Source organism: Branchiostoma floridae, unplaced genomic scaffold (genome assembly GCF_000003815.2).
Source record: "Branchiostoma floridae strain S238N-H82 unplaced genomic scaffold, Bfl_VNyyK Sc7u5tJ_1421, whole genome shotgun sequence".
NCBI lineage: Eukaryota > Metazoa > Chordata > Leptocardii > Amphioxiformes > Branchiostomatidae > Branchiostoma > Branchiostoma floridae.
Window position 1 is genome coordinate 712458 of NW_023365714.1, and position 18467 is coordinate 730924.

The following is an 18467-nucleotide window of genomic DNA, read 5'->3' on the forward strand; positions in this document are numbered from 1 at the left end:
AAAAACCGGTTTTGTACCGGTACGCTGTACCGATACCCAGCCCTAGCCGTGCACGGTCGGTAGTTACACATATCTTTAACTTTAAGACTCATTTCTATCCCACTGCAACTGTGAGGCAATCAGACGGTGTGCCCTCCAAATCCTCAGACACTCCAAAGGTCAAGCCTGCATCTTAAGTCGATTGGAAAGGATCTTAAGGAGGAAAATGAAGACTGGCAGACAGTAAGGGCGGCCTCAAGGATTTCTCTGGTTCTGGCTTTGTCTCTTTCTCAGTTTTATATAAAGGTTAACATTTAAAAGATGGGATAAAATATTTGTAATTACAGATATGCTGTTCATTCTGAATAGTATAAACATTAACAAACACAAAGATTGTAGTATATAAACATCATACATGTAAACAAAAGCACATATGCACACGACGTGTACGCACGAACACACACTGTCACGCACACACTCACACACACACACACACACACACACACACACACACATTATATACATACAATTTGTACACAAACACTTTCATAGACATACAAAAACAGACACACAAACACATAGACATTCAAACATACTGGTATAAATACAGTCTGTGACAACAGGACCAACATGTACCTGCCATAACATAAGGCTATGTAATAAGTAGGTTGTCATATAGTTTTGTCTAATCTGAAGTCCTGTAGTTGTTCCAGTGCTGCCGACACAGTTCCGCCTCCCTGGCGCCACATTGTGACGGTGTTCTCGCCACATTAAGCACAAATTTCGCCCCCAGCTACAAAACCTCACCTCATCGGGCCTTTGTTCTGCATAGTCAACATTCTTGTTGTGGCGAAAACATTCGCTACGTAATCACAACATTCGCTACGTGATCACAACATTCGCTACAGGTTCTCTTTCTACACACTATATAACAGTAGCAAAATATGTTAACACCACATGAGCTAGACTTCCAAATAGATTTGTAGCCGGTCATACTCTGTAGTATTTGTCACATTTTGTGACTTTCTGATAGCCATCATTCTATGATTCATTTTCACATCCTTGTTGTGGCGAATAATCGTCACAGTCATCGCAACAAACACCGATTTCGCTACATCTACTTTTCCTGACAGTGCACAATCCCCAAGAACAGTGGACACTATCCAAACACCCTCTCTTTTTGTAGACTTTCACAATAATTTGTATAATGTCACATTATCCAGTATTTGCAATTTTTTTCTGACAATCTAGAAAACAACTCGTTACACGCCTGACCGACGGGTCACAATTTCTGGACACAAAAATGGCAGAAATCCAGACCACTTCAAGGCAAAACTCTTCGTCCATGCAGACAATTCAAATTCTTAAGTAGAAATTAAAATCCCAGCAAGCTGAAGCTAGCAATTTGCTGAGGGAACAAGTGGTTTACACCCTTCAAAACCGTTTAATTCACTGGAAACGCACCACGGATGCCTGTTTAGGGAGCACTAACTGCCCTCCCAGGATGTGATTATTGATTTATACCATAAATCATTTATCTGATGAGGTTTCTAGTCTGTAGTCACACTTGTGAAAGGCAGGCACTGATTGAATTAATCTCCAAGCAGATCCTACAATGGCATAAAATAGTACCCAACTGGCAAAGGAGTGTAGTCAGCCAAGAGGTGTACATTTGCCTGGTAGCAAAACACACTCCTAAGCCGGCTTCACTCCTCTGCCAGCTTTAGATACTATCTTATGCTACCGTAGGATCTGCTTGGAGATTAGATTGAATGACTCTGCCATGAAAACTGTACTTTTACAAGGTATTTATTACCTAACAGCAAAACTCTACGATGATACTATAGTGTGTATCAACAATAAAATATCATTTACAAGAATTGATAATCTGAGGATTCGATGTTGTTGCCACAAATACTTACTAAGTTCTTCTAAAATTGAATAAAGTTCATGTTTTTAACGTGTTTTAAGAGCTATACACACATGGTAACATTAAGTCTTTTTAGATTCAAGTTGACGTGTACCTATCACAATCTTACAGGGACTATGAGCTAAAATATTGGGCTACAGATAATTATCTACATGTAGGAACTTAAGTAAGAGAACAACTTGTCTGTAGACAACAACACACTGTCTCCCAACATGCCAGAATAACCATATTTGTGGGCATTACAGGGAAGAAGAACATTAATTACTCTCAACTGTTATAATGTATCTTTGCCTCGAATCATTCTTAGTACTAAAACAAATAAGATGTTGGACAATAAAAATGTGTGTTGGTCATGTTGTAATTTTTTACCACAGACAAAGACAGAATCCCATTTTCAGCTGTGTTGCACTGTTGATAAACAAGAGCGATCAAATCAACTCAACCGTTCAAATCAACTCAACCGTGCTAATTCCACCTCTGTGGTGTAATTACTATAAAGTTGTAAAACCAACCTCTCCCACCAGACACCTTCACACATTCTCACACTGGTGAAAACTACTCAATCAATAACTGAATATTCCCTACGAGGAGCAACATTTGTGACATGTGATATCTATAAACCACCCTGGTTCCGTCTCTCACAACATCCACCATATTCATGACCTTGGCCTCAATGTCAACCTCCTTTTGTCGCCCGTCACTCGATCCCACCGAGGGTACACTAACCAAATCACACCAAACGCACACTCTCGCCTCGTTAGAGTCTAATTAACACCTAACGAACCAACAGGTGTCGCCGTGGCGACCTTACCTTGCCGTATGAAGGGGGGAAACTCGTACTTGATGTTGGCAAACTGCATGTCTGCGACAGAGACGGTACTGAAAGTGTAAATCCTGGTTTTGTGGCCGTCAGTCAGAATCGCGGGGAGACCAGACAGCAGGGATCCCTGCCTGGGGCGACCTCAGCGCTAACAACCTGCGTCTCGCTACCTCACGCTCACAAGGACATCCTTATACGTCTTACACAGCACGGCAAGACGTCAATCAACGTCTTAAACACACCGGCGAGGCGTCAGTCAACGTCTTACAGCTCCTGGGGAGCTGGCAAGGAGGACTCAAGACGGTACGAGGGGAGCTAAGACGCTGGTAAATTGTCTTAGTGCCAAGATTATGGCAAGGTCCTGAGCAGCTCCAATCTGCAGTCTGGGCGGGAGGAAGGTAAATGTGGGGTTCACATCAACAAGTCTGGTCTGAAAACGTGAATTACAACTTTCATGTGGATAGTTCTGGGCTGAACTAACTCAACTGTAGGGTTCACATCAACAAGTCTGATCTGAAAACGTGAATTACAACTTTCATGTGGATAGTTCTGGGCAGAACTAACTCAACTGTAGGGTTCACATCAACGAGTCTGATCTGAAAACGTGAATTACAACTTTCATGTGGGATCACAACTTTCATGTGGATAGTTCTGGGCAAAACTAACTCAACTGTGCGGTTGGCATCAATACACAAGCTGGGCGGGAGGAAGGTAACTGTGTGGATCACATCAAGTCTGATTTAATCTCTCAATTCTCAAACCTGAATTACACATTTTGTGTGGATAGTTCTGGACAGGACTAACTCAGCTGTGGGGTTACTGCCTACATGTATACACAAACTGGGCGGGAGGAAGGGAAAGGTGTGGTTCACATCAACACGTCTGATTTTAATCTGTTAAACCTGAATTACTACTTTCATGTGGATAGTTCTGGGCAAAACTAACTCAGTTGTGTGGTTATCATTAATACACAAGCTGGGCAGGCGAAAGGGAACAGTGTGGTTCACATCAAGAAGTCTCATTTTAATCTGTTAAACCTGAATTAGAACTTTCATGTAGGATCAAAGGCAAAACCATCTCAGCTGTGGGGTTATAATTAGTGATTATAACAATCTACAATCTGGGCAGGTGGAAGGGAACTGTGGGGTTCTCATCAACAAGTCTGATCTGAAAACGTGAATCACAACTTTCATGTGGACAGTTCTGGGCAAAACTAACTCAGTTGCTTCTTACAATCAGTTTGTAGGCAAAAGCAAGTCAGCTGTGTGGTTTGCACCTACAATGCATCAAAGGTGGGGGCAGAAGGAAAAGATGAATGGTTCACAACACATCTGTTTTCTGCTAGTTTCAATCTGATCTTAAGTAAACCCTGTCACAAACATCACATTCACAGACAGCACCTTTTTCTGGACATACGTTTGTGGGCAGAAACAAGTCAACTGTACGGTTACCATCTCTGCATAGTCTTGGCAGGAAGAAGGCATTTACATCACTGGTCTGGTTTCTGCCTGTTCTGGTGTGAAAACCCAGTAACAGCATTTCACAGAACCATTTTTATCACAAAGAAAAGTCTACTGGCAGAAACAAGTCAGTTGTTTAGGCTGAAGGAAGTCAATTGCATACTTCTTGTCCCATAGTTAGGCATACATGTCATACAAGCCGATTCTGAAAAGCGCACCCACGGCCACTCCTAAAAAGACTGTCAGAAGTACATACATCCTACTATGGATGGAAGGCAGACACAGGTCAACTATGTGGTTATTGATAGGCAACCAGAAACAGCTCCACCAAAAACAGCTCCACCAAAAACAGCTCCACCAAAAACAGCTCAGAGATGGTATAAAATATCCTTAAAAACATATATTTCAGCTTTGACTATATCTTTAAGACTTGGATACTATACTCAGTCCATCAGCTAACCATACATAATGTGTAGGTAGCTAATCTTCCTGGACTTCGGGACCTTAAAACATGACGCACAAATTACGTACTGTATCCTGAGCTCAGGCAGAACAAAGTTTGTTCCTTGGTTACCATGGTAACGGCTCTCTCCCCACTAACGATTTTGCTTTCCCTGCCACCCCCCCCCACCCCCCCCCTGGTTTGTTTGTGTTGGAACGGTCCGTACCTTGGGCGCAGCCAAGACAAGTACACGTTAGTCATCGCCTGACAGTGTCTGGTCTCCAGATCTCCGCCATAATGTTAGGTTGCCAGAACATCTGTCACAGATGCTTAGGGGTGGTGCCCATCTCCATTTCTGTAGCCCATGGGCCACACATTTGTGCAGTTCACTACAGCAGGGGGCTGGTCCACTGGTAGTGATGTGTGTTTAACTTCCATACAGCAGGGGGCTAGTCCGCTGGTAGTGATGTGTGTTTAACTTCCATACAGCAGGGGGCTAGTCCGCTGGTAGTGATGTGTGTTTAACTTCCATACAGCAGGGGGCTAGTCCGCTGGTAGTGATGTGTGTTTAACTTCCATACAGCAGGGGGCTAGTCCGCTGGTAGTGATGTGTGTTTAACTTCCATACAGCAGGGGGCTAGTCCGCTGGTAGTGATGTGTGTTTGACTTCCATACTCTTCCTCATTAGTGCTGAGTGCTAAGCAGAAAGAGTGCTAAGCTGAGAAAGCAGCATGTACCATTTAAAAGTTTTCGGTACAGTGTGTATGACTCGGCCTGGGATGGAACTTATAACCAACCAAACTATGTGGCTTTTGATAGGCAACCAAAAACAGCTCAACCAGAAACAGCTTAAAGACATACATTTCAGCTTTGACTATCAGGGCTCGAAATTCATTTTTGGGATTACAGTAGGTGCACTGGTGCACCTAGCTTAAAAAATTGGGTGCACTAGAAAAATTTTGGGTGCACCACTTAAATCTAAGTAATAACTTAATAATAAAACTTAGTTACAAGCTAATATCAAATTCTTAAACAAGTACCATAACAGACATTTCCATCATCTTTCTAACTTAGATGTCAAGAATATGTTGTATACTAGTATAGTTTGATATCTTTACCTACATAAATGTAAGAAAATATTTGGGTGCACCCACTGAAAATAATTGGGTGCACAGCTCCAATTTTGGGTGCACCTGGGTGAACATGAACCCAGTATTTCGAGCCCTGACTATATTTTGGATACTTGGACACTTTACTCAGTCCATTAGCTACCATACATCTACTGTCACAGCTTGTAAACAGTTACTATACAGCTACTATACAGCTAGTTGTCTTGTACAATATATTCAAGTTTGCCTCACATTGTACCTCTTGCAATTGTTGTGCAATAAACTTGACTTTATCAAAGAAAGGTGTGATGCAGGCAGGCTTCTTGGTACTACACAGTCAGCATTCTGACAAATAAACCATTTTTGATTGATTGATTGATTGATTGATTGATTGATTGATTGATTGCCTGTCTGTCTGTTCCATGTCCATGTAATACACCAGGGGCTTCAAGTTCAACACTCAGGCTGCAGGCATATGTCAAAACAAATTGGACACTCCAGGAAACATACTGTAAATGCAGAAATGTTCGCGGCGGATTAATGTTCGCGGTTTTCGCGGTGACCACTTCACCGCGAATTTGAAACCACCGCGAACATTTTTCTATTATGATATTAGATTGCAGTCTATGGTGTTACCACGAATTTAAAACCACCGCGAACATTTTTCTATTATGATATTAGATTGCAGTCTATGGTGTTACTGCGAAAAGTCCCTTTTCCCAGTACCGCGAAATTAAATCCCCACGAACTTAAATACATTTACAGTATCCTCTGACAAGCATGAAATTCTGATTGACCAGGGATGCTACAGTCTTCTACTCTGACCTCTCTGACAATCATGTTGCACAGCAGGATACCTTAAAATGCACCATTTTAACTTCAAAATTCTCTAACACTCTTCACCATGGACCTTGGAAGGTGGACGCCCCCGGACCCTGCTACAATACTCGCGCCTGTAGCACTTTCCGCAACTCACCACCAAATTTTGCCATACCACATCCATCATTTATGATCACCCTCCAACTGCCACTTATCACTATTCCCTGCACACCAGCATGTACAAATGTAGCAAACCGGAGGTCATAGGTCGTCACCATGACGTCAGAAAGTGTCAATATGATTCAGCAACAACTCAGCTTCACAAAGGGGAAGAATATTCCACAGGAGATCGCCATGTAAAACGTCGAAGAGTTCAGTATTCAGTCAGTCGTGTGTGGGAAGGTTATATTGTGTGGTGGAGGACTTTATTGTGTCAGTGCTGAAAAGGTGTTTTGGGAGTAAATTATCACGGGGCGCTCCGACTGAGTCGTCGGGATATTAGCTGGGACGCACACAGAAGTCTGAGTGGGTCAGGTCTAACGGTACCTTCAACTCATGACAACAATCTTCACTTGCAACAGCTTCAGTTAGCTTATTATACTTATAGCTTAATAGTTGCTCACTAACAGTAACGCATACTAAAGGCTGAATGGGTCATTTGACTACATTCACTCACACTCACTCTCCGGTTTATCGTCTGTTGTTCCCCATCCTGTGGGGGTTAGACGTGCTTGCATGTAGATGAGGGGGAATACTGAAATATAATGAAGTATGATTGTGTCAGGACTACATTCAACCCACTACAAGAATGTCCACTCTCAACAGCAACAGCCAGCTTAAGTATAGCTGAATGGTTGCTCTTGAACACATTACAAGTGACTGAGTGGGATCACCAAGTTGCATTAATACAGAAATAACTGAAAAATTTCTACTTTTAAAACTTTACTTTCCTACAAGGCTATTCATGCCATGGTCTCAAGTTCTCCCAACTGACTACCAGTGGCTGAGTGGATCACTACTGCATTCATACTGAAATATAATAATCTCCATTCACACGAACTACAGTTACAAAATGTAACTTGCTGAATGTTAGCTCAAGAACATATACAGTAGGTTGAATGGTCCACCACTGCATCCATACTGAAATATCTGAAGTGAAACTAGAAAGTTATTCTAGTGAAGCATATTCTTTCTTATCCAACGAATTATCCAGGAGTAGCCTAACAACAAAATTTGAAATTTAATATAACTGACAATGCCAGTCCATTAAACCTGGTCCTCTAGCTTTCTTGTTGTTACATGAATGTTCTTTATGGCAAAGCATATTTTCTCTTATCCAATAACCCACAAATTAACCTGTTGAAGCCTAACAGCAGATTTGAAAGGACAGTTCAGGAGATGAGTCGGTACCAGCGGAGATTGTTTCTGTTATGTTCTTCTAGTAAAGCGATATTCTCTGCAATCTGATAACCCACAAATTAACCTGTTGTAGCCTAACAGCAGGTTTGTAAGGACAGCTCTGGAGATGAGTTGGTACCAGCGGAGATTGTTTCTGTTACGTTCTTCTTGTAAAGCAATATTCTCTGCAATCTGATAACCCACAAATTAACCTGTTGTAGCCTAACAGCAGATTTGAAAGGACAGTTCTAGCGATGAGGTGGTACCAGTGAAGATTGTTTCCCCAGAAAGGTTATTACCTGAGAGGAGGACAGGCTTTAGAAGAATGCAGCCAGCGGGAACAATTTCTCATCTTACCTAGGCAAAACCAAATTAACATGTTGGTTCTCTGATGTTTAAAAAAACTGCCTCACTGAAAAACAAACCCTGGGGACTAAATTCCAACCTTGGCACGCTCAGTTTTATGGAGGCAACACAGGAATATATCAATGAAGATTAGACATCCAGGTAATAAGACATGCCAAAATAGCAGTTTCTCAAGCAACTGGATATGATTTTGGAAACAGTCAGAGGTTTCAGGTAACCTCCGTTATCTTTCGTCAGTGATCACTGATCATACTAGGGGCCCCAAATCGACCAAATATCATCGTAATCCCTCCAGAGGTTCTTGAGTTATGCTGACTAAAAAAAATCTGGAAAAAACAGACAAACAGATAGACACACCCATTTTTCATTGAGATAATGACTGAATACAGTCATATTGATGTTTTCCTACCTGCCTTCTGCCATTATCATGTCTGCTTACCCTATATATTTTCACTTCAAATTGTCCATGAGAAGACTAAATAATTTGATCTAGCCCTTTATCATATTCAATCCATAACATTGGAAGTAATACAGAATTCCACATCCAGATGATCCAGCCCAAACTATCACCATCCCAGCTTCACGGCAATCCGAACATTTTCTACTTCTTCCAGTCAGCCTGGAGTTGGAAAGTTATGTGGGACTTAAGCCGAGAGTCTGCCAGGGTTTTACACTCAGTCTGACGTCTTTTCAATATCGTATTCAAGACATACAGTAACATTTGAGGTAATACAGAACTACACATCCAGTTATAACTATCACCAGTCAAGCTTCTGGCAATCGGAGATTTTTTATTTCTAGTCAGTCTGGAATATTGAGTGATGTGAGACTTAAGCCGAGAGTCTACCAGGCTTTTACACCTACGTCTTTTCAATATCATATTCAAGACATAACTTTTGAGGTAATACAGAACTACACATCCAGTTATAACTATCACCAGTCGAGCTTCTGGCAATCGGAGATTTTTTATTTCTAGTCAGTCTGGAATATTGAGTGATGTGGGACTTAAGCCGTGAGTCTACCAGGTTTTTACACCTACGTCTTTTCAATATCGTATTCAAGACATAACTTTTGAGGTAATGCAGAACTACACATCCAGTTATAACTATGACCAGCTTCTGGCAATCGGATATTTTTTATTTCTAGTCAGTCTGGAATATTGAGTGATGTGAGACTTAAGCCGAGAGTCTACCAGGGTTTTACACTCAGTCTGACGTCCTTTCAATATCATATTCAAGACATAACATTTGAGGTAATACAGAACTACACATCCAGTTATAACTATCACCAGCTTCTGGCAATCCGGATATTTTCTATTTCTAGTCAGTCTGGAATATTGAGTGATGTGGGACTTAAGCCGGGAGTCTACCAGGTTTTTACACCTACGTCTTTTCAATATCGTATTCAAGACATAACTTTTGAGGTAATACAGAACTACACATCCAGTCATAACTATCACCAGTCGAGCTTCTGGCAATCGGAGATTTTTTATTTCTAGTCAGTCTGGAGTTAGAGAGTTATGTGGGACTTAAGCCGGGAGTCTGCCAGGGTTTTATACTCAGTCTGACGTCTTTTCAATGTCGTATTCAAGACAATCATGACTTTTGAAGTAATACAGAACTACACATCCAGTTATAACTATCACCAGCTTCTGGCAATCGGATATTTTCTATTTCTAGTCAGTCTGGAATATTGAGTGATGTGAGACTTAAGCCGGGAGTCTACCAGGTTTTTACACCTACGTCTTTTCAATATCGTATTCAAGACATAACTTTTGAGGTAATACAGACCTACACATCCAGTTATAACTATCACCAGCTTCTGGCAATCTGGATATTTTCTATTCCTAGTCAGTCTGGAATATTGAGTGATGTGGGACTTAAGCCGGGAGTCTGCCAGGCTTTTACACCTACGTCTTTTCAATATCATATTCAAGACATAACATTTGAGGTAATACAGACCTACACATCCAGTTATAACTATCACCAGCTTCTGGCAATCGGATATTTTCTATTCCTAGTCAGTCTGGAATATTGAGTGATGTGGGACTTAAGCCGAGAGTCTGCCAGGGTTTTATACTCAGTCTGGCATCTTTTCAATATCGTAGTCAAGACATAACTCCTAGGATGAGTCAGACGCCAATATTCTTTCTTCGTATGAACGTCTCAGATTTACACTCTGTGAGCACGAATGGGGTTTCTTAAAGAAAAGAGTCTCGCCAGACAGACTGACTGGGAAGGATGTAATATAATTCAAGTTATTCTGATAATTTGAATGAAGATATTCAGGCTCATAGTTTATAGTCTTATACTTTCAGTCATTAGAAAACCTTGTGGCTCTTCTTCTTCTGTTTTCAACAAAAAATAGTCAGACTTGCTGAATTTTCAACATGAAAACAAAAGGAAAGAAGACCATAGCCTGTCAAGGACAAGAGATACATGAAAAACCAAAAGTTCTGCTGCAGTACCAAGGTCACACACCAGGGGCCCCAAAATCAATATTTGACAAGTTGGTACATGTTGATGAGACCTGAAAATGAGACTGATTTTTTTCCTTTTTCATATAAACCGAGAACCAAAAAATCAAATTACAGTGGCCTAATAACCAGGTTTAAAGCCAGGCAGTAATAAGACGTCTTTGAAGGAAAACTGTCTCACAAAAAAGACTTAAGACGTGGGAGAAGAAACAAAAATCCCAGCCTGCAGTCAGAGTGCTTGTTACACTCGGATCTTTATTACATTCAAGACAACCCAATGAAATTTATAGCCAAAGTTTATTTCTCTCGAACCAGATTTGTTCCCGAGCCATCGCCCCTCCAGCCTGAGATGTTTGAATCAGGGTTGTAGCCAGCCTAAAATCATTTTCCGTCCCCTTGACTTTGAATCCTATCAAGCGCCCTTGGCACAAAACATTGTGCTTTCCTAGGGGGAATGCTCCCCTGGAAAATTTGGAAATCAATCAAGACCCTCTGAAATGCTATTTCCTGCATTCTAAGGTGCAAACTTTTCTAGTAGACTAAGCTGTTCAATGGCATCTGTTTTGGAGAAAAATTACACAAGGGAGTCAGTTTTATTTGTCTGTCACAGAGGACGGAATGGGCAAGAAATTTTTCCGTCCCAAACAGCAAAATTCCGTCAAAAAACGGAAGGACGGGTGCTGGCTACAACCCTGGTTTGAATATTCCCAGCCTCTTCATGTTGTATTCATGCCGCAGGGTTTGAGTGAGACAACAAAGCCGTATCTCAGCCTACGCTAACTAGCTCTGATATGTGCGGAAAGCAATTTAGCAACATCCTGTCTCTGACATTCAGGGGAGAAGCTGGAGGTGTTTTATGTAACAGAATTTGCTCGCACACGAATTATCAATGTTAATGTTAAAATGAAAACACAGCATAATTTACAAAACGTTGTTAAGTTCTACATTTGTGCTCTGTTAGACTTAAAACATTGTGCATAGTATTCACTGCAACATATATAGTTGCTTGTATCCTTTACTGTATATAAACTGCACATTGCAATATTTAGTTTAAGATCACTAAACTGCATGTATACATTCATTACTACTATTGTTACAAAATGTATATAGTTCCATCCATGTAAAGTTAATGGTCCTTCTTAGCAGGGCTGTGTTATGCACTTTCCATTGTGCACCTGACATTGTACACTCTTTCTGCACCTGCACACGTTATGCACCTTTTAATTTTATTGTAGCAGAGACTATTGTTGTTGTACACTACTTTTACGTTGCACCTGTTACTTTGCACTTGCTCTTTTGCACCTGCTCTTTTGCACCTGCTCTTTTCCACCTGCTATTGTCAACCTGCCACAAATTATGTGCACCAGTTGCTGTGCATCATTTAATACTAGGCACCTGCCATTTTGCATCTGCTAGTTTGCATCTGCTAATCTCACTATAAGAAAGCCATTTTAACACACATCTAAAGTCAAATATGCATCACTTCAGACAAAATATATCAATAGACTTAAATAAAATGTCAAAATACCTAGTACTTAATCTAGTGCTAAATGACAGTTTCTAGCATTGTTTATTCAGAAACTTTGCAACGTTCACCAAATGTAAATTTTGTCAAATGTACATATCCCTGAACCAAAATCAACCAATCAACAGTGGGGAGACAACTTGCAGAGGTGGTATCACCTGTTTTGTCTCCCCACCATTTTTATATGGGAAGTGTAATAAACAAATAATCAAATAAACAAACAGTTGTGTACAATTGTGTAGCTTCTTCTTGTCCTCATACACAGCACGTCCTGACCTTGCCCCAGACAGCGGAATGACCTTGAGGCCAGCCGGAGACAGCCAGGAGACAGGAGAATCATCCCTTATTGATCCTCCTTCCCCGCTTCTCAAAAAATCGTCTGCTTCCGTCTAACTACCATAACTCAAATCTGTCAACATGAGACACGGCAATCTATCTCTGGTTAGGTCAGGTTTGGAACACCATTGCCCAAATTGGGACGGCACCATGTTGGAAGCCTCCAGTTTCCACTTGTTACAGTTGGGCCAAGTTTGGAAAGGCTGTTAGGCCAAACCAATTCAATTTCTTGGTTAAGGCTCTTTCTAATTTTTCCTATTCTATTAATTTTTTTTTAGCCCTGTTTTTGTGATTTTCATTGTAAGGAGTTACATATCCATAAATCAATCAAACTTTTCAGGTTTCTTAGCCACCACCAAAGCTTAAAATGCTACATTAGAAAATAGATACTTCCACGACGCACCGTCCGCTCTCCAAAGTCCAATTTGATTTTATCCCCTTGTACATGTTGCCAGAATACAATATTCCTAACCAGATTTCTGTACTCCATCATTCTGTATTCCTGTCCTATACCATGAATCCCGCCTCCCCGGAACCAGCCTGAACATTTCCTGATAACAGCGCTCTCAGCACCTCAGCCAGCCCCGTACCAATTAGCAGGGTCTATAAAACTCTACTCTGTGGAGAGGCACTGAGGTGCAGCGAGCCTAACCCTACTGTCTCCACGGAGTAGGCTCACATGTCCCCGGAGTAGGCTTCAAACTGCAGGGAGCCATTCTTCAAAGGGCTTTTAGAATATCGCTGGGATTATGAGTTATGGTTGGTGTTATTGATATTCACTGTGCACAAATGTTGGTTTTCCCGGGGGGTTCGGGTGAGTGGTGATACATTAATGTGCTATTATGTAAGGTAGGAGTGCACACTTTCAGATAACACGGTTAATATTTATTACTATTACTCTGAGTTTGAAAGGAAGAGTTTGAAAAGTCAGTAAACTTTAAGTTAGATTTTCTGTTATTACATTTTGACTCAACTTTTACTTCAAAAAAATCAGAACTTCATGACATGAAATTGGTAACGGTGTGTTTTCCTAAGTTTTAAATGAGAAATTCAACTATTCCAATCTACACAGCAGACTAACAGCCAATACTCACCTATACTATTGGTAGATGTGGTACAGTAATTCTTTCATTGAGTTACAATGCTAACTCTATAGTACAACCAAAGGAACATTTTATACACATATTTTGAGATGGCGCAGCTTTTGCTACCATATGAACTGACAAGAAAATATTCTGATATAACTATACAAGAACTTCCTACTAATCACCAGATGTCACATTTCCAAACCGGGCCGGGCCGGGATGTTTGTGGAAATGAAAAATAGGGATGTGAAAAAATATACACAAATAATGCCCATGACTATTCTCCTTACGTCTTGTGTAGTTTGGTGTCTTTTGTATCAAACTTTTTTGTTCCAGAAAGCTATCCAACCTGGCCCCAGTTAGGAGATGTGACGCAAGCCTAAATAATGTGGTCTAGCTCGAATCTTAAACCCCTTTCAGACCCTCCTACAGATCACTTACACAAACTCCTTCATCTTGACCTTGAGAGGTCAGGCTGCAGTAATGTAAGGAAACTTGACTCTTAAGAAGGTCATCAAGACGTCACCCCATCAATAAGACTGAAGTACATCTTAAGAGAAGACACGTTTCCATCCTCCCTCTGACGAACAACTGCGCTTACCGGGGGTGTCATAAAATGGACCGGGTACTCACCGTGCTGAATAAACATGGGATCAGGCTTTTAGCTGGAATTTTATTATAGGGGGCAAATTTCTTGGTGAGTGGTGGCAAGTGATATAGGCATGACTATTGTAGGGGGGTCTGGGGGCATCCACCTTCCATGGTGCAGAGTTTTAAAGAATTCTAAGTTAAAATGGTGCACTCTAAGGTATCCTGAGGGGCAAAATTACTGTCAGAGAGGTCACAGTAGAAGACAGTAGAAGACTGACCACAAGAGACCCAGTAGCATCCCTGGTCAATCAGAATATTATGCTCCCCAATGTAAGGGCTATCTTCACTTACAAGTACAGTATCTTCAGAACGTCTACTTAGTGCATCCAATTTCTTATTATTGTTAGAACAGCTTATCCAAGAGATGAACAGACGCATTACAGTACAAACTTGCAGCACGTCCAACAGGGCACACAGTCACCACCTGCAGCATATAATCTGCTGGTATGATATGAAGTAGGAAATAAACCCTGATGAGACAGTCATATACTCAGTGATATAGAACATCGTACAGTAGCTTTTGTGGGCCTGGAATCCCACAGGCTGTGTGGTGAGAGGCCGTCAAAGCAAATCCTGGTCATCACTTGTGCATTTATCATTTCTGTTTCACTGTCAGGAGGTTCCTTTGTAGTAATTCTGAACTTCTTTTGCTGTTAAACTGAGCTCTAATCAGCTTACAGCTTCATACAGTCAAGCAAAAGGAACTGGGTTACGAATAAAAAGTCCAGTTTTAGAAAGAATTGATACCTCCGCACTAAACATCCATTCCAGATCCAATTCTTGAGCTGTGAATGAAAATGTTTTGTAAAATATTCTGACAAAGAAAAAGAGGATTATCATTTTGAACAATAAGTAGCTTAGTCTAAATCAGGAAGCTTTCTTTCATAATTTTTCCACAAAAAGAAACATCTAGTCAAAGCTTTAAAGTAAGAACCAGAGAATTGTCTTCATACTGCCTTCATACAAACCTCATGTATCGATAAACATAATGCTGTTATTGTATATTGTACAGCTACCAGGGCTAGCCCTTGATAATAGCCTACAGCTAGTTGGGTAGGCCTGGCTGTATTTCTCTCTATACTGTATACAGCCGAATAAATAAATCAAAATCTAGTCAGGGCTGAAATAACCAGAGAACTGCCTTCCTATCGCCCACGCTCTACCCACTAACTCTCACTCACAGCTCTATCAGTGAATAAAAATGTTTTGTAAAATATTCTGACAAAAAAAAAAGAGGATCATCATTTTGAACAATAAGTAGCTTAGTCTAAATCAGTAAGCTTTCTTTCATAATTTTTCCACAAAAAGAAACATCTAGCCAAAGCTCTTATTAGTAAGAACCAGACAATTGCTCTCCTGCTGCCCACCCCTCTATACATGTATCACCCACTCTCAGTCTAACTCACGGCTCTGTCAGTGAATGAAAAGCTGGCTACCTCTCTATCTCGTGACCACTGAATTAATTGGTTTATTCGCGGCGGCACACGTGGCGAGGAACGCTCACATGCGCATGTTCAAGGGTTTTTCCTGGAAACTCGGTGATCAGAAATGCGCAGGGTGATGTGGGGATAAGGTTGGGAGTACAGTTATAATGTACTGCTTACTGGGTACATGTACACTTTGGTGCACACTAGGGCTGGGTACAGGTACAAAACCGTTTTTCTTATTGCACCGGTCCAGAAAAACCGGACCTGAAAAAAATCGGTGGACCGGATGTTGGACCGAACATATTATATTAAGTTAACAGGCATTCACGCGTTTTGGGGCTGACTAGTCGGGGAATATAACAAGAGCGAGGCAGAGTAGACTCTATAGTAATTTCTACCAAGTTTTACAGTCAATCATACAGAGGCAGTTAGCTTTGTAGGATTTTAAAACACCAGTGGGAGTCAAATATTTCACAAAACAGATTTCTTTGTAACGAAATAGACCATTGTTTTGAGTATCATCCATTCACAAGTTTTCAAATATTGAATCAGGACAAGGTTCAGGTCCGGACCTGATCCTCTGGACCTGAACCGGACATGAACCTGATGTTTCTGTACCAGTACCCACCCCTAATGCACACAACATTGGAGATGGCCACCTGATGGTTGAACGTGGGTGTTAGGTTTATTGTTTATTGTTTATTAACTCCTTTAGTTGTTGACAACTTTTGACAGTCTACAACATCTACCCTTCCAGGAGTAATAATTACACATAACACTTGGACATCACATACACAACATATAACATGTCATTCACAATATCATAATAAAAACAAAAGTATGTGCCTTATCAAAGGTAATAAATACCTCACGTGCCATTAGCTGGACTTCACGTGTGTTTCATTAGCTGTTAACTCATTTAGGGTGTTAACTCATTTAGGGTTACACATTTAGTATTACCTGTTTTAATGTCTTGAAGTATAGGAAGATTAAAGTTAACTACAAAATAATGTATGATAGTTAATGGGCTAAATGAAGTATCCAATGATACAAGTCAGAGATTCTGAAGGTGCTAGACGTCATTCTCAAAGAACAGTGGACCACGACTTAACGTCCCGTCCCAATGACTGTGACTCTTTCCCACCGAAGGGACAACAACTCTTGGGATTCAAACTCATAACCACCAGTTAAAGAATCCCCAATACTAATTAAAGGACTGTACTGCGCTTAAAACACATTATCCTTATCATTGCTGCCTCCTCTCAGCAGTATCCAGGTCTAGTGACTGACAAGTGGCTGGGATTGGAACTCCCAACCCTCAGGTTCAGAAGCAGTATCACTAACCACTGTACCTCACATGGTATCCTCCATGTATAATATGTTTGCTGTGTTTTTCTTAGCCTAATTAAATCTTGCTTATAGCAGCCTGCCAAACGTCCCGCCTGCCTCCTAGGAGAAGCCAGTTGCACTTACAGCATTGGACAGCAGGATTTGTGTTGCACAGGCTATGTTTTTCTTTTTATTTACAGAGTTGATTGTGACGTATCTGTTGTTGTGCAAGCGGTGTTGTTTTGTTTATTTACAGAGTTGTTTACAACATACCTGTTGTTGTGTCGGCGGTTGCCGGGACGATGACTCCGCTGGGTGAAATGTTCATGGCTGTTTCTGGGTTCCTCCAGTAGTATCAGGTTTCACTGGGCATCAGCACAGATCTGCACGATAATCAATAAATAATCAATTAGTTACTCAATAAATAATCAATCAGTTAATCAATAAATAATCAATAACAAAGAACAATGGTGAATATCAAGTTTCCACTAGGCATCCGCTCAGGTCTAAACAACCAATAAGTAATCAATTAGTTGATCTTCGCACTAATTAATACAAATATTTCTGCTTAAATTAAGAGTTTGGGATCAAATGTTTGTTTTGAAGATGATTATGTCAGCTTCAATTGAATGCAGTACACAAAAATATGTGTTCGAACATTATGATCGCACAGAAATTTATTACTTGTACTGGAAAAAAAAGTCTTTGTTATGAATCAAAAATTTCTACAGACCATCATAAGAAAGCAGCAAATGATACAAGAACTGGTGTGTAGAACAACGTATACAACGTTTGGGCAACTTGAACTGCAGTACCAATCTGAACCACTAGAGGGGGTCATGACGAGGGCTGGTTTAGAGTCAGAAGGACATTATTATGACTGAGCACTTCAACAGAGTGCTAATGTGAAATCATTTTACTTACAATGTAGTTAGCCCCAATTCCCCCAGCTTACACTTACAAGCACAAGTGTACTTGCCACCAAGCATTTAGAGGCTCATGAGTTGGAGCTCAGAGCACGATTTGATTGCACTAATATTCTCTAAGTACAAATGTACCTACTAAATAAAAAATCTACAATTGAACTGGGAGTAACTGCTGGGTGTTTGGCTCAAATCCAGAGGTCATGGGTTCAAACCCTGTCATGCTTACAATCTTGTGCCCTTTGGAAAGGCATTTTACCCGACTTTCCTCACTCCACCCAGGTGTAAAAAATGGTACTTGACTTTGGTTGGGGAGGTAAAAGGCAGTAGGAAGAGAGGGATGGGTTCCTCCCCCCAAAATGGGGCCCTAGAAACACAGAGAATAACAACCC

At 40.8% G+C, this 18467-nt stretch overlaps 1 protein-coding gene across 13 annotated transcripts in view; it reads right to left on the reverse strand.

Annotated features, from left to right (window-relative positions):
* Positions 1–18467, reverse strand: part of LOC118407567 (oxysterols receptor LXR-alpha-like) — a 71263-nt gene that overhangs the window by 31557 nt on the left and 21239 nt on the right. For 8 of the 13 annotated variants that reach the window (XM_035808047.1, XM_035808049.1, XM_035808057.1 and 5 more), the window contains exon 2: positions 17426–17535. In XM_035808047.1, the coding sequence (XP_035663940.1) occupies positions 17426–17480 (55 nt within the window). In that variant the 5' untranslated portion in view covers positions 17481–17535. Of the gene's footprint in view, positions 1–2720; positions 3103–17425; positions 17536–18467 lie in introns of those variants that run through there. The other 5 variants (XM_035808058.1, XM_035808056.1, XM_035808052.1 and 2 more) reach the window with 2 other exon arrangements.